The 25,333-nt window shown below is 36.7% G+C and overlaps 1 protein-coding gene across 1 annotated transcript in view; it reads right to left on the bottom strand.

The window, feature by feature from the left end:
* The window catches only part of TFEC (transcription factor EC), an 86,388-nt gene that overhangs the window by 11,184 nt on the left and 49,871 nt on the right, over positions 1-25,333 (bottom strand). The window contains exons 2-5 of the mRNA XM_058022869.1: positions 21,303-21,545; positions 18,783-18,878; positions 2,825-2,939; positions 1,911-1,967 (exon numbers count right to left, since the gene is read on the bottom strand). Coding sequence (XP_057878852.1) covers positions 1,911-1,967; positions 2,825-2,939; positions 18,783-18,878; positions 21,303-21,545 — 511 coding nt within the window. The remainder of the gene's footprint in view (positions 1-1,910; positions 1,968-2,824; positions 2,940-18,782; positions 18,879-21,302; positions 21,546-25,333) is intronic.

Raw genomic sequence — 25,333 nt, forward strand, 5'->3', positions numbered from 1 at the left:
AATCAAGCTATATATAAGCCAAATTAGAAAATTATGTTTCAAACTGCATGCACAGGATTGTAATATGACATTCTTTGTTTGGAAGCAAAAAAACCCAAAGTTAAGAAACATTAGGCAATGTTTTAAACTCTGTCTGTTGCGTGAAGGGGCTCCACTTCTTAAATCAAACTCCCTTTTCATGGTTTCATTCAATATACACTCTTTGAAAGGAACTTTTTTTCAGAACCTTTATTACTCGTTATAAGAATGTACCAGAACATTTCTGTGAAATGGAGGCCTTAATTCAACCAGAAAACTGAAAGTTTGTATCATTCCAATCAGCTTTCACAAACTGATTTTTCAGACCATCACTAAGAAACCTGATCCCCTTTAAAAGAGTAAATCACACCGATGAAGCCTTTATATTCACTGCACGATTATGTCCAAGCCTTTAGACAGCAGAGCTATGTCCAGAGAGCCTTTGGGCTCTGCAGTGTACACCTGGAGCCCAGCCAAAAGAGATGCTGCCTGTCTGCAGTGCCCTTCAGTTTGGCTGCCAGTGGTGAGGGAAAGATCTCAGACGTTTCTTCTGGGGTCAGGAGGGACTGTGATAACCCAAAGCAAACGGTGGAGGCAACAGCAAGCCATGGCATCCCTGATGTATCTGTGATGAGCCTCTCTTTCCCCTTGTAGCTCCAGGTAACTCCTACCCAACCCCTTTCCTAGTCCAGCAAAACTCCCATTTCTGCCCTAACAAGACAGAGAGAGGCTGCACTGGCATTTCAGAGATTATATGCTAGCAACACGTCTGAAAATCTTCATGGCCTGCCTGTAACCCACAAAAAATAATTACAGACAGATATAAGGATGCCTTCTGGAAATTCTAAGTAGCAGAATATTGTCCACAGTGATTGCTAGCACATTGTGCCAGTGGATGTATAATTTCGGGTATGGAATTTCATACAAGTAAAGCCATAAATCCCTCTTTGATTAGTGGATATCAAATAGCCAGAGAAACAAGACAGAAGTAAGATAATAAAGATATAAATAGTGGCTATTAACTAATTACTAATTGAGGTTTAAATTCATAGAATCATAGAATATTTCAAGTTGGAAGTGATTCATAAGGATCATTGAATCCAACTCCCATACTATTTCTGTTGGAAGAATGGGAAAGGAGAACTTGAAAATTCTAACAGCTTTATTCAACACTTTCCAAAAAGAATCCTGCAGCCTTTTTGTTTCAAATTATGCTTTAGAGGGGAAAATTAATTGTGTAATTTTATAGGCAATCTCCCAGTAATGAAACTGATGGCATTCTTTTTCCTATTCTATATATACTAAAATATTTTCTATTTTTGTAATTCTAGTATTTAGACACTGAACTATGAATTCTACTTTTCTAAGACTGTTTCTCTAAAACCAACATGCCAATCATTTGCACATATCTGCACTGTTGTCCATCTAACCTTAAGAGGTTAGCAACCACTTAGAAGTTATCTGATGCAATTTTTTTTTCCTACCCCATTACCCATAAAGAGATACAGTCTCTTGCTTTGGCACTTCAGTAAATAAGGTGTGAAGTCTGGATTTTCAGTGCTGTTTTTCTCATAACCTGCCTCCTTTCTTTTCTGCTTTGCACTGTAGTTCTTAGAGAAAACATCAAGTAAAGTGTGTTACAGTGAAAAAATAATAGCAGAAGATTTTATGGAAATAAATTAATTGCAATATGCAAAGTATTTTGAAAGACAAAAGTCAGAGACAAATTAATTTCAAGAAAGAAAACTTTATGGTCAGCTGTTTTTGCAGTCTGAGTTGGCCTGCTGAGAGGCTGGTCTAGAAGAAGAGCAGAGATGTGGTAGCTAATGTATCATGATTTTGCATTTTCCATACATTCCATGTAATGAGATGGAAGATGAACATATACTTACTGAGGTTGTGGTTATCCTTTTTTTGTCTCTCCTTTGCCATTGCTCTTGTATCTGCTTCTGACAGAAAGTAACATTTATTAAAATAGTCCTTAAAATGCAATTCCAGTACTTCTTTCATCTTCTGAAAATGGCCTCTTGTCACAGAGACCAGATTTCCAGTCCTTTTACAGCATTACTTTTTTATTATTAAAACAGATCATAGACAATCTTTATTCTACCAGTACTAAATTTTATGCAAGTCTGGCAGGTTGCTTAACATTTTTATGGTACTTTTTTAAAATATAAGAATATAGGAATGCTACGGAGGGGTATTTTTCTCCAATTTCCTGTATTTTACATCAGGATAAAACTTACAATACACTAAGGTGAATATGGATTTTCTATATCCCATAATGCAAGAGTTAATCAGATTTGTAAGATATTGAATAAACTCACTGTTTCCTCTGAGTGACATTAACAAACTGTACATGATTTTTAGCATTCTTTGGATTAATTGAATGTAACTTTTAAAGTTTGTGATCCACTAATATAGCTTTACCTTGAATAGCCTTATTGTAAAGTTTTAAAAGACCTATTTGTTCTACCCTGGAACAAATTTAATGGATGATAATGATTTATATTGTTGGTCAGAAGCCAACATGTGGAAGAATATACTGTTTTCTAAAATACTAAGATTTTTTTAGAAGCACAATGTTCATAAAAACAGGAGTAAATAGAGAGTTTCTGAATTTCTAAAGAGAAAAAGAGAAAGAAAACATTTCTCATTTATCTTTGTTCTTTTCCTTAAATGAAACCAGAGACTGAAAATTCTCAGGAATTTAATTATGGATATCTTTTTTCATGGAAAAGATTCAACTTTTAAGACACACGCCATTTGCTTATGCATTTATATACTAAAATCTCAGAGTTTTTACCTGTGAGCTCCCTTTTTACTGGTAGATTAGCTGGGCAAGAAGTATTTGTGAGACCCATATTAGCTGGTGCCATTCCCTGGTCACTGTTATATATATCCAAAATGCTGCTAGATAGCTTGAGGGGTAGGAAAGGAAAGAAGAATAAGGAAAAAAAAATTAAAATAAGTAAAAGACTTAAAATAGTTTTTTAAAAAACCGATGCATGCAAGGAGAAAATATCTTTGGATATGAATCTGGTTTTCTTTGGAGGGAGTATATGTACATGTATCTTAAGGGAAGGATTCCTGTTACACAATATTAACTATAATTGAAAGCAAAGAGTCACTGTCTGCCATTTTTCTACAGGTGCCATTTGTGTTGGCTTCAGATCTACAGTGTGGGCTTGAGATCTACAGTTGCTTCCAAATTGTATTTTCTAAATCCAGTGTTGCCATGTCTGCATTTCAAATATCCATTAGGTTGAAAATCAACTTTACCATGCTAATTTTGACCATACGCTCCAGTATGATTTTTTTAACCACAACTCTAAACTCTGAATTGGTACCTCATAGAAGACCTGGTCCAGCAATATATTCAGGGATGTAGGTATATGTAATAGTTAAAATTAGAGTGGACAGTACATCAGAGAATATACTTTGAGGAAAGGAACTGTATTGTTGTCATGATAGACCTGATAACCTAATGGTTTTAACATGTATAATCATGTGTACCAGTATCCTTATTCACTTTAAAAATATAATATAATATTATTTAAATAAGCCCATAGAATGAACACTAGGAAATGTAAGGCTAAAGTATGTGGATTTCAGGTAATTGTACAATTACTTTTATTTGAATAACTTTACACATATGAAATAACTGTAAAATATGCAAAAGTTTACTGAAGAGCAGTTCAGGCTTTGCTCAGTTCCTGTGACTCTATGACCAATATTTCAGCATGGATCCTTTGCAGTAAAAGAAAAACTTTTTTGGCTTTTTTAATCATGCATATAAAATTTGTACTGACATATTTGGGGCTTTTTTGTGGTCAGCACTGAAGGATTTAGAAACTGATTTTGGGTCCACATGGCCAAGAGAAAAAAATCCAAAAGTAAGCAAAAGAAAAACACCAAAAAACCCCAAAGGGACTAAAAAGTGGGTGAAAAATATGTGGATACAAACACTGACTTGAGACAGTAAAGCATGAAAGGAAATTAGGAGTTATTTAAGAAAATTGTTTTTCATAGATAGGAAAATGTGTTTTTACAGATTTGCCCATCAGCTATGGATCCTGAAACAACCTGGAATTTTCCAGGCAGGTCATCAAAACACCAACCATCGGTCTTCTGGGAATCACTCTTGTAATTTCTCTTTTTGTAGAGACTGTGAGCTTCATCACAAGTTACTTTGAACGGAGACAATTTTCCCAATTACACGCACAGTGTGAAGTTTTTCCATGGCAGTGCTGCCTATATTTTACGTTAAAACTGGAATTTTAATCTAGCTTTATTTTTAAATAATGATTTTGTTAAATTAACTAATAACTTTACTAGATAATCTGAGAATCTACTTTGAGATAAAGTCTCACAGTTCTATTACATATTGTGAAATGAAGCAATCAGAATTCTTATTGAACAAATATAAGTAACATGCTGATTTTTAAACAAGAGCTCTATTACTTAGGAAAACTGAAAATTCTTGAATACCATTACAAAGCACAACACCAAATCAGTTTTAAAAATCTGCTTATACATTTGATCTCTCAATGAAAATACTTTTTTAAAGAATGTTTGGAATTCAGATGAGTATTACTCAGAACAAGCTATGTTTAAGATGCAGGATTTGAATGCTAAGAGCATTCTCACGTTAGGTACCTTTGTTTCATTTGAGGGGTACACTGACAAGTGTTACAGAAGTCACTGCAGTTTTACCTGTGCATTTTCTTTGTTCCAGTGATAGGAACAAAGACATTACAAGAGAGAACTCATATTAGCTCTCATCATATTTAATAACTTCCTACATTCATGTAAATGAATTTGGTTTATTCAAATGATATGAAAACAGAAGGACATAAAAAATTGAGTCAATGTGACTCCTGCACGTCCAGATTCCAGTGGACTTTGGCAAGGCTGTTATATGACTTAGGCTACTGTTTTTGTGAAATGCTAGGAAATAGTAACCTCTGAAAACAATATAATTAATAAATAATCTAACAAATGAGAAATACACATCTCTCATTCTTTACATAGTTCACACAGGTGTGTATATAAGTTCAATAATTTGCATGACACTGGTGGCAGTCTTCAATTTAGTAGATTATCAATGCCATTAATGAAAAAAACAGGCATGTAAACCACAGCTTGATACAAACATGAGATGCTTAATTGATTAATTCTAATTTTCAGACAGAAATTCAAATTTATCCTTGAAAGACAGTTAAATTTCTAAAGTCTAGTTAAATTTCTAAAGTCTAGAATTCACCTGAGGGCCCTGAGGGAGCTGGCAGAAGAGCTCACTGAGCCATCTCGAGTCATTCACCACAAGTCCTGACTAACTGAGGAGGTCACAGTTATTGGAGTAAACGTGATGCCCATCTACAAGGTGGGCCAGAAGGAAGATGGACAAACTACAGGCTTGTCATCTTGGCACAGGTGACAAGAAATGCTATGGAAAGTTAATGCCAATTGCACTATCAACTGTCTCTTTCTTCTGTGAATTTAGTAGAAATCTGAATTGTTTTGCAATGGCCACGATGACAGACAAGTGGCTTTGTGGATATGGCCACTGGTGGTCTCCCTTTGACACACTCATTCGTACTTAGCACAAAAAATCTGCTATGAATTAGTGTGCAAGGAATAATTCTCAGTGTCAGGATTCAGGATCAGGAGAAGAAATAGAAAGTGATTAATGTGACTGGTTTTGGACATCTGAGTGTGTCCAAATGAACTGAATGATCTCTGTCTCTTATTCTTGACTCTGAAGAAAGTTTGGGGACAATGTTGCAGGCCTCCAATGTGTACCTTCTCAGGAAATCTCACTGGGCTCCTAATGTGAAAATCTCCAAATAAACACTTCATTTAAAAATCACATAAGAAAGACTTCCTTTAAAATTAATAATTTTTCTGATTACCAGAGATTTTATAATATACAGTCAAAAAAAGTGTCAAAGTATTTTGTTGAAACTGTCTCCCTGAATTTGTTCTGCATTGATATATTAAGTATAGAAAATTCCAAGCAATTTCTTTGCTAATGTTACTGAACACTGAGCAATCTTATAGTAGAAATTGGCTGATACAATAAGAGGAAATGTGCTTTTTGTCTGACAAAACAGGAAGTTCTTTTAGAAGTGAAGACATCTGTAAGCACCTAATTTTCAAATTATAAAATCAAAATACATAGCACAATATGTTATAGAAATTGTGAGTCAAAATGTATCCAGCTGTTTGGATGTGTACCAAAATTCCATACATCGTAATGCAATTTATTGCTTATAGTGTCATTTAAGCAGGGAAAGTTTTTGCAGTACTCAGGCTTCAAATAGCTTCCAGGCCTACATTAAAAGGTAAGTATGAGTGTGTGTGTGTGTATATATATATATATGTATATACACACACATAATTTTACAAAAATTCAACACAATGTTACTAAAGGTACAAATCACTTAAAGTGGCACAATCATACCATATGTGTACAATGATGATCTTACAATTCTACAGCACTGTGAAACTTGATGAATCCCAAAATGCTTTAAAAACCCAGCTGATTCCACCACATCAGAACCATGTTGTTGTTTTCAATTTAGATGTGGAAACATAGACTTTTGGGTATGAAAATTCCTAGGTACCAGCAAATTACTTATCTTGCAGGTGTCATATTGGTTCATACCTGTGTTGTTCTGAGAAGCCCTTGTAAGTCACATAATTTCCCAAACTTGTATTCATGATACTTATATTTATGTATATGTTTCAAGGAACTTAAATGCAAGTGGCTCATAAGGAATGAGAACAGAAATATTAAAAACAGCAGAATATAATAGGCCATCTTTCCCACTTCTGAAACACAGCCAGCTTTGGATAAAAGATCAACAATCTTTAGCACAGCAAATGGTTAACTAGGAATAACCAGTGACAATGTAGTACAGGAAGAGAATAATAGAATTTCTAATTAAAACTGCAAGGAGCATTGAAGAAAGCAGGCTGTAATTAACAAAGTTAGCATTTGGCAAGGACACTGGGGTTAACACACTTCCTTTTGTATAAAGTGTCATGGGATCTTCAACGCCTGTGCGCAAAGACCGGAACATGAGAATTTCCATTCATGGGGCTCAGTCCTGAAAGATACTCAACTTTCAAGCTTAGAGTAATTATAAAAGCAAACTTCAGCTGGACTACCTGAGTGAATACACCTCACAGGGGCCTGTGACTTGTGCTTGCTGACAGTGTCCAAGGGATGTCCTATGGAGGTCTCACCAAGAGAAGATTGCTGTGCTCAATACTTGGGTCTGAACTGCTGTGCAGGCAGGATCGTGTAGCAAATACTAAAGGTTATTAACAGCATGGATGACTAGCAATGGACAGCTTTGATCACATTTTGCAGTCTCTAATACCAAGCTTGGGGGGCTTTTATAAAGGAAAACATTAAGTGAAAGACATTGCATTATGAAATGGAATTATGTGGTATTCCAAATCTTATATCATGATAGCTGTTGGTAAATATAATGTAATTTTAAGGAAGACTTAGCATTTCTATATTTTCCAAGAGAAGGATTTTGAATGCAGCAATAAAATATATCAATACAGGTTGTCTATGCCAATTGACTTCTAGTCCCTGAACAGGTCTATGTCACAACAGTTTTCACTTGCATGATCACATATTATTCAAGTATTTTTCAATTTTGGCTAATCTTTGCACAATATGTTTGTCCTTCTGTAAAATTCAAGTCTGTAAGGATCATGGTTGTATCACAGTCAGTGTTGCACAGCTAGAAAATAACAGTCCAACCCTTTTCCAAAGCTAGAATTTTCTTAATTTGAGAATTCTGCTGAAAATGGTAATGCCCAGTCTGGACTAAAAAGCATTTCCGGGACATTGAGTTCATTTAACATATCATTACATAATCTAGTTCATGAACCAATAATGCTCTGTCTAAAATCAATTAGGTTTCACATCCCCAATGTTTTTATTTGGAATATGTTTAAAAAGTTGACTGATTGCAAATTATTGTCAAAAAGCTTATCTTTTATTTCCACTTGTGGACAAATTTTATTTTGTTTTGTGTTCCTTTAAGACATACTGTTTAATGTCCCCCCTGGGTGACTACTGGGGGTGAACATAGCTCCCTTGAGACTTTGCTTTGCTAATGGGACAGGCCGTGGTTCTTCAGACAGCCTTCCCATGCAATGTCATGTTCTAACAAGAGCCTCTCTGTACCTTTTCTGCTTTGAATTATTTTTTTCTGAAGGGTGGACACCTTTTTTTGCCTATTGCATTCAAAGCGTTTCATGCCCAGTGAATCCCACACTCAATATTTCCTCATGTCTCTTGGAAATCAGTCTCATGATGGATACTAAGATCATATTTATCTCCTTTATGCAGTGCCATCATTTTGATGGCTTATAGTTATCCCCTGAACAACTAATGTAACCAGATCTTTTTCTGTCATCTCCAGTTAATGAGTTCTCAGCTTACTGCAGACATTCCTGTTATTAGTATTTAAATGAATGACCTTCCACTCAGTACTATTACATTCCTTCCATTTAGACTATTCTGTCATCACAGTCATATAATTCTTCCTCTATGATATCCTCATCCTTCTTTGTATTGGCAATATTTTTACTTTTGCTACTTCAGTAAATTTCATCAGCATAAATGTATCTTTTTCTTCCAAGATCACTAATGAAAATATTCAGTACACTGAGATCAAGGATTGGTTATTGGTGCACTTAATTAATATATTTTTTATTTTAAATAGAAAAACTTTATTTTCTCTTTAGCTTGCTCCTTAACCTGAAAGGAATTCTGTTCAGTTACTTTCTAAATAACCTGTACTGCATTTTACTAAAGTGTGCTCACACACAAGGTTGTCAACAGCAAACCTTGGATATGCAGGACTAGCTAAAAAAGATTAATTCCAATAGGAAACAGCTCTCCATAAACCCAAAGGATGTCACTACTCAAGGATGATGGAGGATGTGTTTGTCTTTAAAAAACAGACACATGACATGTTCTAGGTGTCTAAAATGGCCAAACTCTAGGATATCAAGAGCTCTTCAGCAAAGGCATCTGGACTGTCCTGACAGGTCAAAACAGTTCATGAGCCAGCCCGCTTTCCCTTGAGGAACCTGCAAACACACAACAGGAAAGCCAGTCCTGTTATCCTGCTGCCATCTCTCCAAGGGCCTCGCTACCTCACAGTCACACTCACAAGCCCAAGAGTGATTGGAAAGGTCATCATGCCCCCAGAGAAGACAGAGGTCAGGACCAGACTGCCTCTACCACACACCTTCATTCTGCCTGGATCAGAAGTGCTCATGAAAAGATGCAAGTGGGAAGCAAGTTGCAGGAATAGTCCTGCTAGCAGGAACTTCCTTTGCTGTCCTGTTTTCCGGGGTTAATAACTGCAGACAAACAACCCAAGAGTGCCTGTTTCCTGCAGTAGCAGTGTTGGCACATTTCCACAGCAGCTGCTGTGCTGTGCAGAGCATCCTGAGGATCATTCACCCTGTTACACATGGTCAGATGGCCTGTGATGCACCTGCAGACTTGGCAAGCCTAACAGGGAACCACAACACATCTGGCTTTACTTGTCACAAGAAGAGAGAGACTATGTAGCTGCCTAACCTGAAAGGTTGAGTGTTGTATCTGCAAGAGAAAATTTGTTTTGGCTTTTGGTAAAAATTGGTACTCGCTCAGACTGCATCTAAAACAAAAGATTAGTGCAATATTTTATCATTTCCCACTCCTAAATATATCCCACTTAAATCATGTTTTCACAAGCATAATTGATAGCAACACTTCGAGGAACAGTTTTGTAAAATGAGGCTACTTAATCTTAGCCACAAAAAAAACTTTTCACCCATCTACTTCTTGCTTGATAATTTCAATTAAAGAAAAAAAAACCACAAAAGTAGGAATTTTGTATCATGTTTACATTATTATCCCATACATGCATCCCAAATACAAAAATCTCAATATGGAATTGTGTCCACAGTTCATTTCACATATGCCATAAAAGTTTGTGGTACTGGGGTACCAAACATAAAAACACAGTTGATTGTTTGTCATGCCTTCACAATGACAGATAAACAAAATCTTTTTTCAATCTCTCAAGTTCACGAATTGACCTCAAAATGTGCACTGCATTCGACCAAATAGTGAGTTGATCAATAAATGTATATTAACACATATTAACAAATCCGTCTTCTAAATAACAATACCTGGTGTAATGGGTGTTTGCAGGTTTTGACAAGGGGAAAACACTGGGGCAGTTCTTGTATCTTCAATGTGTGTTTTAATAAATTGTGACTTTTCATCTTTTCAATTCTATTGCAGACAGGATGCATAATCTTGTCAATACAAGTACTGTGCTGGAAAGACTAGGGTTCAGCTTCCTTTCTCAATTGCTGTGCTGCTTAAAGAAAGTTGAACATAAGCTGTGTTATCCTTTTTATTTGTAAGGATGTGTTTGCACTGTCAATTGCCAAAGTTTTAGTGTACTGTTCTCAGAATGTAGAAGATCCCATTTACAGCTAAATATTCTTGGTCCTTTTGCAGTTGCAATAAAAAATACTTATATTTGAGTACAAATGGTCTTCAGCAACAGCAATTCAAAAATGCTCCAGTTTCTCTTTTTATTATGCAAAGAGACTAGCAGAAAATACTATCCTTCTCAGATTTGTTTTCATCTGAAAAAATTGTATCCCCTTCTATATTTATCTTTAACATGTTTCATAATTACACAATTCTCAACCAGGGACTTAATGTTCAGATATATTATATCAGATATTATATATTATGCATGAAAACTGGTTCATTTTTTATCATCCAATAATGATCATCAAGGTGGTTCATTATTCATCAGAGAAAAATGAACTCTCTTCATATTCCAGTCATAGTACATTTCTGCCCTGGTCATATACTTAGAAGTCCATTGTCTAGATAAATGTCTGATCAAATATGACCAAGCAAAGGAATTTTCTGGAGAATCAACCCTTTGCATGATGTACATGCCCTTTCAATTACTACCTTTTAATTGTATGTTTTTAGCTCTTTCTTACTTTTCTGATCACAAAATTAACAGACACTGTCCAGAAGTTAAGTGATGCTGTGATAATGTCATCATCCAACTTGCAGATGGAAATCAATTCATAAGAGTACTGCCTACTAAACCCCAGGTTCTGAAAACAAAATATGCCAATTAAATGATAGATCTGTTAGCTATTTTACTATTATTTCACAAGTAACACCAGCTAATGCACTAATTCCTGGTTCCACCTTACTTCAGTTTTGTTGGATACAGCATGTAAACGCATATATCAAATCATTTAAATTCTCTCTATAAAAGCAATGAAAAGCACAAAAAAGTGGAAAAATAAAGCTGAGAGAGAAGTGAAAAAGACATTTATTTCTATCATATACTCTATATATTTTATGCTTTATACTATGTCCTCTGAGGTGTCATCTAACATCTAAGTCTCTGAACATACTGCAGTAAAGTTTGTGTTCTAGTGTTTCCAAATGGGTGTACCATGCAGAATTTCATTTTGGTTGAAAATACTTTCTGTAGTGTTTGATTTCAGATAAATTCACAAATACATATTTCTAGTGTAAATATAAATATGTATAAATATAAATTTAAATATAGTGCAAATACTCGGCTACTTAATAAACTACTTTGCGCATATATTAAAGGGCATTGAAGGCCTGGGCTGATGGAAAAGAAAGTGCTAAGATGATCATTAAAGTTGTACTTTTGGAAGTGTATTTATCAAAATGGACAAGAAATCTTTGTTTTCCATAAGGTAGTTTTGTCTTGCAGTAAAAAGCTGGACTGTACCTGGAGAGCAAAGCAGCCACTGTTGTTGCCTCTGAGCTCACAAGTCTTTTATTCAACCTATGTAAGTGCCATTGACAGAAATTCATAAAGTTTCTCTCCAGAAGGCATCATAACCTGCATGCTGCAGAGAGCAGTGAGCTACATATAATCTTCTTTATGGCCTGCCACATCCTAAGGACCTCAAGCCTTGCATTGCTGTATACAGAGAGCAACGCAAGATGCAGCAGAGGCTTTGGGATAAAACAAATCTCCTTGGTGGCCCCAAACAGCAGGAATTTGCTGGCAGATTCCTGCTGCACAAGTGCTTGGAATTAATAAGGAATGAATACTGGGAGAGTTAGAAACCTGTTTTAATTATCCTTTTCTCTTACTGCTATTAAAAAAATGTTAAGGTCTGTGATAAGACCATGTTTGTAAAGGTACTTGCATACAAACAACTGCATATTTTTGAATAATACTTTCATTTCTGTCTGTTTACCTTTTAGAAAGAGGAAGCCAGAGAAGAGGAAAGAAAATTACTTTTTAGAAAGAGGAAATCAGAGAAGAAAAAAGAAAATTTCTCTTAGTTTCAGAGTTAAGGAAGCTTTACTGCAGTTGCATGAAAATTGAGTCTTTTAGCTCCCTTTAGCCAGAGCTCTACACCCAAAATAGAGAAGGATTTGTAGGTATTGGTCTGTTAGTGTACCAGAGACAGAGCTGAGCTTTTTGGTCATTTTGCACAGCTTTTGAATGCTGCAGCTATGTAAAAGTAGATCACAGTTCTTCTCCTGACCCAAAGTAATGTATGCTCTTTTCTGTGAAGACCTTTTCTACAGCATGAGGTAAATTGTGCAGGCAAGAGGGCTGTACACTGCCCATTAGCACCTCAAACTACTAAATTGTGTGAAATACCAAAAGCAAGCCTTCATCTGACATTCGCATGACATTCAAAACAGCAGTGGCAGTGATAACAAAAGACACTTCCAGCTGCAGGAAACAGGCCTGAGGAGTTCTGAATTTGTGCTTTTCATAGTTAGTTTTTTTGCAACTGAAGCAACTGAAAGACACAATTTCCTACCTAACACTTCTATAGCATTGAAGGAAGACAAAGAAAATATTTGCTCACCAGTTTTATTTTTGAGGCGTCTATTATTTCCTCAATAGCCACTGACTTTTCCTTCTCCTTCATTTTTCTTTTTCCTTAAACATGTAAATGATACCAGAGAGTGCTAGGCAGAGGTTTATATACTTAGGTGAACTTTGATTCTTCCTTGGACTTTAAGACTAATCTAGTGTAGAATGTGATTGACAAAGCATTTTCATTGATGCTATGCAGCCTTTTCAAGTTAGCCAACCTAAGCAAATGAGGTTGTTAATGTTTACTCTGGTCCTTTCTCTAAAATGGTTTTGAACTTTAGCAGATTTTATCAACTTCTAAGGGTTGCCAAATTACATCAGTATTCACAAAATAAAAAGTACTTGTGATTATGCAGTAGGGGCTGCCTAGATCAGCAATGCTATATGCACCTCTAGTGGAAAGCTGGCTTTACTTCATGACTGAATAATTGCAGCACTTGTTGAATAAAACACTTTGGAGTATCCCTACTTGAATTTCTTCCTTCTGTATGATTCCTGAGAATGGGATAGACGGCAGCTTTTGCAATCCATCCAGATGGTCACCATCAATATTTAACAAATAATTAATACAAATACAAATTATTAATGTCATGATGAGAAACTGTGACGTCAATGACCTTGTAATAGCAGTGAGATTTTGCAGACAGAGTGAACCATGCTTTTACTAATAAATAGTGTCTCTCTGAAATCAAATGCAGAGTTAACAGATTTAATCAGAACTTTATACCTGCTGCAGTTAATAGAATCATAAAAATTAAAGAAGGGAAACATCTCTCTGTCCTATTCGGATCTAACTTCTACTTTGTACCTGTACAACACAAGGTTTTTCCAAATGCCAAAGGAGCAAAACAAATACAAGTAAGCCATGCAGACACCGAGGATTTTCTCCACAAGCTCTTTTCCTGCAAGAGTGGCAGAAGTGAAGCAATCCCACTGACTTGACTCCCAGGCAGACTGGAAATAAACAGTTGCTCCCAGTCCTGGTAAAATAGTGAACATGAAATGAAAGTGAAGCAGTGAAGCCTCAGAGGATCCCTGAAGAGGTGACCCATTGCAAGGCACCACCTTTACAGAGTACTGCCACCTTTCCCTGCCCAGCTGTTTCCCTAGCTCACAGCTGGCACAACCCCTGACTTCCAGCATGCCCAGGTGCTTTGGCTTCCCTTCTCTGGCACTGGTTTAATTTTTCTCTTCTCAACATTCTTGCTACTAAGGTCACTCAAAGGGATAGTTAAAGAAAATATTTCTTAAATATTACAAATAAATCATAGTATCATATAATGTTAATGGGTAGTTATGGACCTTAAAAACTATACAGCACCAACCCTCCCTGCCATGGGCAGGGACACCTCCCACCAAACCTGGTTGCTCAAGGCCTTAATCAAGCCTGGCCTTGAACACTGCTGGGGTTGGGGCATTCACAATTTCCCTGGGCAACCCATTCCAATGTCTCACCACTCCCACAGTAAATAATTTCTTCCTACATCAACATGGAAACTTTTTTCTTGGCTTTATTTTGTACTGGATGTGGGAAAAAATTGAATGAAAAGGTTTTCCATGAAATAGCTTTCAATTTTCTTCCAATGTGAAATGAACTGCTCCATTTAGTTTAGTCATTCAGTATTGACCACTCCAGCAACATGGAGCTGAACTAATTCAACATATCAGCAGCTGGGCCTCTGCTGGTGGCATTTTGAAATCCAGTTTCATGGTAGTGCAGTGCCTGAAGCATTGTTCTGCAACTACTTCTTAGCTCTCATTGCCAGCCATCTAACTGCTACAGAGCCTCTCGCCCCAGGCTTCTTCAAAAATAGTGCTGAAAGCTCATGTTTTGTGCACCAGAAAAAAAAGGCAACTTAGAATCCTTGAAAACATTCACAGGATTAAATTATTTTTCTTGCTGGTCCCACCCAGGTCTGTGCAAGAGAGGCCTGTGCTATTGCAGAACATAAACTTCCTCTCACTCCATTCTCATTCCAAGCCAATCTCCAAATGCTTTTGCCGTAAGTTTTAGTGGACTGCATGTCAAGTAGAGAGCATTATCCCAGTTGTGCAGGGACTATTTGGACTGCAGCAGTTATTTCTGTATGAAATTACTGGTAAATTGCCAGCTGTTTTCATACAGATCTCCACTGTGGTTGTTACATTACTGGTTTACTGGTGAGTCCTAGGGCTGCATATGTATATTATCAAAGCAAAACAACATTTAGTGCAAAGAAGTGATTCATAAGATCACATGTTGTTAAATTACACCTTGAAAAACACAGAAATCCTAATTTCTGTGTTTTTCCTAACTCTGCTCTTTCCTCTCTTCACTGTGACTAATCTTCTCAACATCTGCTTTAATATGTTTCTTTTCTCTTTGCTGATATTAAAAACAATACAGAGTAGAACTTTTTGATACCTGCCCTAAACTATTAATGATGGTGTAATATATGCTTTGTATTAACAGACCTAAACATCTAAACTCCCTGTGTTCTGAACATTTGGAAGGACTAAAATACTTTAAATTCACTGTGTTAAATAGACTGTAAGGATTTTAAATAAGAATGAATTTCTGATAAAAATGAAAAGTATTTATTTTTCAAATGTCTGTCACCATATCTAACCTACATGTCAGTAGGTGATAGACATTTGAAAAATAAATGTTTAGAAGTAAACATGTCAGTAGTTTACTTCTAAAACTCACTCATATATTGTTTCATTTTTTTAAATTATTCTTACATGGTCAGATGTTGCTCCTAATATATAGTTAGAGAAAAATATTGTCTTATTAAAAAAATACTCTGCTGTCTGTTAATTAAAATTTCATAAAATTAAATTATTACAACAAGGAAAAATTACTTTAAATTTATACCATCTTCAATGGTATCTTTTTTAAGTTAAGTCTTACCTTCTCCATAATGAACAAACAGTTGTCATTACATGATAGTTCATAAGAATAGTTATGATTTTATTTCAGTTATGCTTTATCAACAAAGATATAATTTGGTTTACAAATTATTTCAGGGGAATCAAGACCTCTTGCATGTAGAGAAAACTAGTCCTATTTTAACTGAATTTATAAAAGATTGTTATAAAAAGTAGGTTTCTGCCATTAGGGTATTCTGAAGAGCAATAGAAAGAAAGCCAGAATATTCCCTAGTTTAAGCAATTCTTAAGTGACCACCCAAAACCAGACAGTTTCATGAAATTGTAAATTTGGGTCCAAACACAAGCCAGAAAATCTGCTCCTCAGAAGCTGTAATTATTTTAATGAGAGATGCAGGAATGTTCTTATTTTCACTTCTCTGATTCTACTAATGTGTAACTGTAATTCATTAATTCAGGGTCAGACAATGAGCCTTTGAGCAATTATTCACATGAGTGGTCTCACAGAATTCAATGTCTTCATTTAATGTGCCATTAAAAAGGTACATGGGTGCACTTAACTAAAGTAAACATTAGTTCACTGCAACACACAACAGGTTGCACTGTAAAAGTGGAAAGATTACTCAGCCACTAAGTCATTGAGAACACTGAGACAGAAAAATGGCATTGTGAATTTATCTTTTTCAAGAAAAGATTTTGCTGAAAAAATACCTGAGCCTTTTGCCACATTCTGAAAACCAAGTCAGTCCATTTCAGAATTTCAGAGATTACTCTGCGCAGTTTGCAAAATCAAGTCTCAAGTAAGGAAAGTCTAAAAAAAATTCTAGAAATACTTAGGAATAATGCTGGAGAATTTTAAAGAGAAAGCCAAAATCAGCCAGATACAGAGGCAACTCAGTCTCATCTGTAATCTCACTTGCTCTATGTTTGTGCCAGCCACCACAGCAGGCACCTTGTGCAGATGTCAGAGCTACTGTGCGTCCTTGCTGAAGTACAGCACAAACCCAGCACATCTCAGGGAAATTAGATGTTCTCTCACTCTTGATCATGCCTCCTAGTCCAATACTCTTGTAACACATACATGTTTGGCTCAGATAAATTTCATTATGTTTAACATGATAATGAACAACTGGATGTAGAAAATATATTTTCTACTTGTGTCTCTATCTTTCTCTATTGCACAGCTTATGACCAAAACTTTTCTGGCAGATTTAGGATGTTGCCTGAAAGATGGCTTAAAAGCAAGTGGCATGAGCTAAATGCCTGAAATCATCTCCATATGACTAATTATTTTGTATATTTTAAAAGTATAAAATGCTAAAAGACAAGACAGCAGAAGCAGAGACACCACTCCATTTCCTCACTGCAATGCAGTTTTCCTCCTGCCTTGCTGAAGGCAGGCTTTATTTTGCCACAGTATTGAACAGAGCAATTTGGAAATGTGTGCTATTCCCTGGCTTACCTAGCAGCCTGCTGATTTCCTCAGCACAAATATAATTCAAAATATTATTACTTGTCCCAGAGGCACTTCAAGAGTCCCAAATCTGTGCAAGTACAATACCATCAAGGTCTAAAAGACATTGCAGATTTCCTTCCTCATCAAGAGTAAGGTATTCAATAAATTTTAGAGACAAACGTCCTTCAAGGCTGAAGATAAAGGCTAATGAACCTGGAATTAGGACAGATTAACATCATCCAATTTTAAAAGGTTTTGAAGGGAGTATGACTTCAATCCAAAACCCCGAATTCATGCCTCTCATCACCATCCCACGCTATCATACCAGAAATTATCCTCCCCTGCCTCACATCAATTTGAGCCAAAATATTAATTCACTTCCCAGGGACAATTTCCTTGCTATGTTCTGTACAGACATATGTGTAAATCAGTCCAGCTGCAATAGTTCTGTAGCTGGCACGCAAATAGAAGGTGTTCATGGAAATGTTCATTGGCACTAATGCTGGACTGTAGAGTGGGCCACACAGAAGAGTAGAGGTCTTGTCTCCTGAGGTATTTTTGGAGCCAGGGAAGTTCTGTAAGTCGGAAAAAGCTGTTCCCCCAGAGGGCGATAAAGAGCCAGGACCTGACTGCATCCTGAGGTGCCCTTGGTGGATTGTCAAAGCCTGCGACAACCCTGCCTTCATCACGGGGAAGCTCCCCTTTACCGGTGCACAGTTCAAAGCCCTGAGGACAAACAGTTCTGGACATCAGCTGGGGTAGAAATGACATCATACATCCTTCTGTAAAGTGCATTACAGGTATTGATATGAATTACTTTCATAAATAATAACACTCTGTGTGGGTTTGTGTCCAGAAGAGCTCCATCCTTCCTCTTCCAATATGTAACATATATGGAAACATAAAAAGCCTTTGTTAGTCCTCTCACATTTATCCACAAAGAGACATCATAAAATTGAAGTTTGTTAAATTAATTATTGTGAAGACATAACATTCCTCTTACTTGTCCTTGAAATTATTCAACTAAATGCAACTTGTCTGTATGAAAATCCAGAACCAGAGCCTTACTTCTGGATAAGACACCACTTATACCATAGAAACTATTACATGGGGATTTTTAAACTTTTTTTAGATGAGGTAGAAGGATGTTTAAGCAAGGCTTTAAATGGCTTTCTAGGGTCCAGAGACTTTTTATCCTTATTATTTTTAGCACTGCAGAGACATCAGTAACTCTAATGCGTTATGCACCAGGCATTTTGCTGGGCTAGAACCCCAAATGGTATTCAGACCACTTAAAACAACTATGTGTCATCACACTGGTGCCCTTTTCTGTAATCATTATTGACAAAAAGGCAATCAGCTGAAGAGAAAGAAGAACAGTCCACTGATACTATTCCTTAGTCTCTGAACTGTGAAGTGTTTGAATAACTCAAAGAAGCTTTCTAGTATAAAAATAGGATGAAATTCAGAAAAATACTTACAGTTCCTTGCATTAGTAAAGGGGTTTCAGAACAACCTATCCCTTCATCATTAAAATTTGATTCCATATTGATTATGTCTTCAATAACTTCTTCCATCTGATAAAATAATATTTTAAGACAAATCAGTACAAATAATAATGGAAAAAAATTATTTTTAAAATACAGAGGATTAATCTTGAATAGCTATTACAGCAATAAAACAATTTCAGAAGTCTTTATCTTGCAATTCAAACAATTCAAACACTTCTACACAATATTCACATTTTTTACTTCTTGCGACAACAGTTGTGGTTTAGCAAGATACATCTTTCTCTTAAACACCAGCCCATGCCCATATTTAACCCCTCATTGCAGCACCATGATCAGATGACAGGAGTGCATTGTTAAGCTGTAACTGTGACCCTATCACCTTCATCAAATGTCATCTTGATCACAGTGCATTGCTGCACTGGTGCAGGAAGACGGAAAGGAACCTGTGGTTCTGCAGCTGTGTGAGTCACTCCAGGTTTGGAGTTACATGCTGCTCTCTTGGGCAGGTAGAGGTTTCTTTCTTTAGCAGTACACTGGATACTTTTCCAGACAACCTTCTTGTGGGGGCCTGAATATATGTATTGTTATAACAACAATAAGAATACAATAACTGAAGTATAGTAGGAGTCCTAGTGAATATCTATATTATATTTGGTGGGTCCTAGCTATTCTAAATGACTCACAGCTGCGAAGTCCTTAGTCGGGCAGCAGCTGTGGCTCGTAAAGATAGCTGGGATAAAAGGGGTGGGTCAAGAGCCCAGGAGGAGCCCCTGAGAAGACAGGAAGGACTGTGCTGCAGAGAATGGAGAAGAGCCCCAGCAGAGAGGCAGGAACAATACTGCAGTGAAGATTACAACACCTTCTGGTCTCTGTTTTGATCTAATCTAAGCCAAAAACTACTGAAGCAGCTCAATAATTACTTGGGATGAAATAATGAGTACTTTGAAGGCCTATAGATACATTCAGGCCAAAGTCCAACATGAGTTTTCAATGATGATTATGGTCTGGTTCTATTCACAATATCATTTTGGGGAAGATCCCATGATAAGCAAGTCACTTTTAACTCTGTTATCTGCAGCTCTTGGGAGCTGAAGTTGTAGATGCTCCTGTGAAATGAAAGCATCGCACAGACATGGGACCTTTCAACACAGAATTTTTGGTCACATTAGAGCACAGCTCATGCATGCATTCCTCTGCCCCTCTAAAACCAGAGAACACAGAACTACTGTGCCAGCACTTGTGCCCAGAGTTATCCAGGAAAGCACTATCAGGGCCAAAATGATACCAAGAAATGCTGGCAATTAAGCAATATGAAGAAGTGCAGTTTACTGCACCAACCTGGGTGTTGGCTCTATATTATTTACTAATATATCTATAGCCTACTCTTAACCACAGGGCACACCCACATTAAGAAATCCCACTGTGACAGCAATCCATCCCCCTGAGTCTGAGAGGAGATTGTCCAAACCACTGCAAAGCTGCCAGGATCTTGCCAGTGCCAGGTATCACCCTCCCAGTCTTCACCAGGATGGAGAGGGGTACAGGGCAGGCTCCTGATCAGACCCAAAATGCCTGAGAACAGTTTCAGCACACTGCACTTTGCCAGCATGGAGGTGGTCACATAGGTGTCCACAAAGGCCATTTAAAATAGCATTTTGAAGTAACTCCACTAATCCATAAACTTGACTCAAAATGTCAGTTGTCAATGCAGAAGGAATGGAGAGGCCCCAGATGAACTCTCAGGAAGCTTTATGGGCTCCCTCATGCTTAGCTACATTACATCCAAATGCTTGAATGAGTCACAGTGTATTTGTAAGATTCTTCTGTTCTATTGAAGTCCAAGACATGATACAGCATCTCCATTTCTCATTTCTGTAGGAATTCCCCTCTTACCTAATAAACAGTCTCTTTTGAAATCTATTGAAGTATTAAAAGCCATAATGACCTACATCTCACATTGGATAAGAATCTGATATTGTATTATAGCTGAACCTCTATTAAAATCAATGGTGGCACTAAAGTTAGCATATCTTTGCCAATTTACTCAAGATAACCCACATAAAAATATAGCAGCTAACTGAAAAATGAATGAGTGATTTTTTCAGTTATGTATTGAAGGTAATCTGTATTTAACATTTTTTTATGCAGCTAGGTTAATACCTTCAGACAGAAACAACTCCCATCTGAAAAAAGGATGTTTTTCTTTGCAAAGTGCATATTCAGAAAATGTACAGCAACATATGACGTATATGTAAAAAGATGCAACAGCACATTTTATCTGGCAGCAGTCTAAAAGCTTGATCCTGCAGTGAGCTATTCACAGGCACACAAGGGAACAACCCACATAATTCAAAAGGAGACAGAAAGCAAGTGCCATAACCCCTTGAAAGTTAAGAAAGTCATTTCTTGCCCACTTGTAGCGCGAGGAGGGTGCTGTAGCAATTGTGCAGAAGCAGACAGAGCCCCGTTCCCCTTTCCGCGCCCTCCTACCGCATTCTCGTGCGGGCCGCCGAGCGCCAGCAGCTTGGTGACGGCGCTGTCCCCGGCGCTCACGGGGGCCATGGGGGCGCCCCGCAGGATGGAGGCCACCCCCAGCGGCTGCACCGCGTGCGACTGCGGCAGCGACAGCGCCTGGCCCGGCAGCTTGGCGTCGAGGGCCACGTACTGCTTCACCTGGTGCCGCTGGCCCGGCTGGAGGTGGTGTCTGGACTGATTTTCCAGGTGGGTTTGTACCTGGGAAGGAATAGAAATAATTGCTGAAGTTTCAAGTTGTTAGTATCAGTGCTTATACATACGCTCACTTAAAAATATTTCAAATCAATGGTTTCAGCTTTGATAACACTTGGATAGAATTATTAATTTTTTTCACTTTTACACACTTACACATATTTTATTTCTTTACCGTTTTCCCCTTACAGGCGTGAACAAACACTCTGAATAATTATAAAGAGAAACAGAATTAGAAAAGATTACCATGTTCCTGAGAAAAGACCAGAAATATGCTACACATTTTTCTCAATTAAAAGTGATCTCTCTTGAGATCACTACAATCAAATCCACATGCATATATGAACTCTAAAATTAATGTTGACTCTTTTGTACATGAAAGAGTAAATATATACACAGAGAAATATCATCCAACCACTTTTAAATAATAACAGCAGTAGGCATTCATTCACACCTCAATCCACAATTGTCCCACCTGGTAATAACTACAGTCACTAAAATGAGGCATTGCTGTACTTTGGCAATAGAGTTCAAGCTGTAGTTCTGAATTACTGCTCACTATCCACAAGCTGGGCAGACTTCTTGGAGTGCCTTTTGAGGACAGATCACTTTTTTAGTGGATTGAGCTTCATAAATTGAGTGGTCATGCCAAAATGGCTGATGGAGTAAGAATTTGGGTCATCCTTTGATTGTAGGGATTGACAGTTGCCACTTCAAACAGCTCCCATTTCAGATCAATGTCACATGCCTGCAATTTAACTACCAGAGGAGCACTTCATACACAAACCTTGCTGTCATTTCAGCCCTTTGGCTCTCTTCTCTTCCTATGGCATGACTGGTAACAAATGTCTTATCATAAATTTTTCTCAAGTGGCCTCTGTAAGCATGATTAATATTTGTTAAATAATAGCAAAAATTGCTTTGAAAACTTTGAAGACTTTTTTCTGTAAAATATTTAGTCATTTAAGCAAACTCCTTTTTGATTCCCCTAAAATACATAAGCAGACATAGATAGCCATAAAAGTAATTTTCATTTGAATCATGTTTTTGTACATATTGCAGTACCTACTTTATTTTAATCATTATAGTATAATTTTAATTATGTTTCTTTAAACTACTTTCTTTAAACTAAGTTCATATAAAAAAGACTAAGCCATGCAGTAATGAATATGAGATTGATTATTTTGATGTAAACCCTAAAGTTAATAAATAATATTCAATTAAAAATTGGTATAAAATCTTAAATACACTGTTTGGAATTTCCCCTGATTTATGTCAAGAAGGTATGCATAATATATGAGATTGCAAAAATTTCACATATATTTGGGATTTACTTGCATCATTATTTGTATTAACTTAGATTTTTGTGATAGTTTTAGAAAGTGTGTAATGCAGTTAGTTTAAGCTCTGATTTATGATGTGTAAAACCATACATACATGTAAAACCATAAATAATTCTGATACTTATGCATCTATTTAGTCCTTCATACTTAAGCTCATATTGAAAATTAGATACTCAAGTATTTTGCTAAATGACAATCCAATTAAATCTATCGCATGCCAGTTTAACCATAATATCATTTTGGGGCAAAATTAAATATATTAAGGGAAAACAAATATGTGCCATTGGATGGCTGGAGCAAGGATGCTCTGCACCCTCAATGTCTGCTGCTCTTTCAGAAGCTTCCCTGGACAATTCATGGTGTGCTGGGCTCTACACTCACAGACAGAATCCATACAGGGTGACACTGCCCAGAGCCTTGCAGCACCTAAACTGATGAAAATCTCTTTCCAGCAGTGCAGAACTCTGCAATCAACAGCTTTGAAAACACAGATTCTTTATGTGGCATAAATGGGAACTGGATCAACACACAGGCCACAATTGCATTTACTGCATTTCACCTCTACTAATTTTTTATCTTTAATGAAGATGATGAACTCCTTGTAACAAGCAGTGAATTTCTGCCTTAGAATTTCTACAAGCCTACCTGAAACATAAAATCCAGAATATTGTATACCTTCAAATTAAATGAGAAACATAAGAAAATTGCAGTGTCCAAGATCTATACTACCTTGTTTTAAATGTGTTTTTAATAAGGAATTTTTATAGGTCTGCTACAAGAAAACTGCTGAAAAGTCAATGGCTTGTTTTTTTCCTCTGGGCCCCAGATTGCTAATGGCAGACCAAAATCTCTCTGCATCCTGTTTTCTTAGTGAACCACCACAGGGCCATCCCACTGGGCAAAGGGGATATCTGTGTAAGACATTCAGCTAACTGCTGATTAGGTAAAAAACAGTTTATCAGAAGTGCTTATTTAGTGTGATAATCTTTCAGTGATTATATCCTGTCCTGAACTTACACAGGCAGAAAAAGAAGTAAAGCTTTGCTGACAGGATCTATGTTGCTGTGGTTTTGCAAACCCCTCCACCTCTTTACTGTGCCAGTCACAGTCACTACAAAGCAGAATCTTGGAGGTTAAAAATAGATCTATGCCCTGATTTTCATCTTCATATATTCTAAATAAGTCTTAATACTCACTGCTAAAGTGAAGCACTTTTAAACTCAAACCACAATGTGGAGACAAAGCAGAATGGAAAACCTATTTTTAAAATTATATTGTTAATGTACAATAAAAGTGGACTGGGGGGGGGGGAATTCATACTGTGAGAAAGGAATATTGAGATTTCAAGTCAAGCTCTTCAAACATAGAACTTATTTTTAGAACTGTGCATATAATACGTGTAAACTAGGAGTAAAAACTCAAATCCTCATAATTTTATAAAACAAGAGAGTCCAGTGTCTCATTCCAAGCATGACTGATTTATCCTCCATTGCGATGTTGAATGACTTCTCTTATAACTTTCATCAGCGGTATGAAGGTAAGTTTCGACTTAGATTTTCTGAATATCGCAGATGACTTTAACTCTTTTAAGTAAGTATTGCAAAAATTGCAAATGTTAAACTTTGACCTGATTTTGAGTTTCCTTTTATTGATGGACAAGGAGCATTTAAGCACTGGCGCCCACAGTTGCCCTGAGAGGCTGTGGAATCTCCATCCTTGGAGATTTTCAACACTTTTCTGGACAAGGCCCTAAGAACCTGAAGAAGCAAAAGAAATCTAAAAGCAGACAGGGAAATTTGAATTGATAGTCTACATATAGAAAATATAAATAACCATTATCAAGTCTGGCGAAAAAAGAATGGTGTCAGGTTAGAAGTTCAGAGAAATAAATGCAAAAAAGCAAAAGACTGAAAGATCAGTTCCACATAAAGTAATGTCACAAGTAAAATTACTAAGATCAAATAGACTTAGCTGTTTAGAGACCATAATCATGGGCATGTTTTAGATCCAAAAAAAAACAATCGTTCTCAGGAAAAAAAAAAAAAAGGAAAAAAAGCTTTTCCAGAGTAGCCGGAGTAGAAGAATTTTTAATTTTTTCCCAATAATCCTAATATGATATCCTCCAGCAGTGCTGGGAGACCAATTTTTCAATTCAGAATCTTTTGAGGAATTCCCATAATCTGTGACAATATTTTACCAGAGCTTATTTGGAATTTTAAGATTCGGAGGTTGATGCTGATGCACCTTTTACTTCCACAACAATCTGAATATAGGGTAGCCTTCCTTTTTTTGTCTCTGTGGGTCAATTAATATTTAGTCCTTTGTTTAAAGCAGAAAAGCATGAAGGAAGATCCTGAAATGCTTTCAGGATAGTGCATCCAATAATCTGGCACATTTGTGGAACCTGGATTCACATCTCTGACAAAAATTAAGCAGTGTGATTTGATAAAG

Source organism: Melospiza georgiana, chromosome 4 (genome assembly GCF_028018845.1).
Source record: "Melospiza georgiana isolate bMelGeo1 chromosome 4, bMelGeo1.pri, whole genome shotgun sequence".
Taxonomy (NCBI): domain Eukaryota; kingdom Metazoa; phylum Chordata; class Aves; order Passeriformes; family Passerellidae; genus Melospiza; species Melospiza georgiana.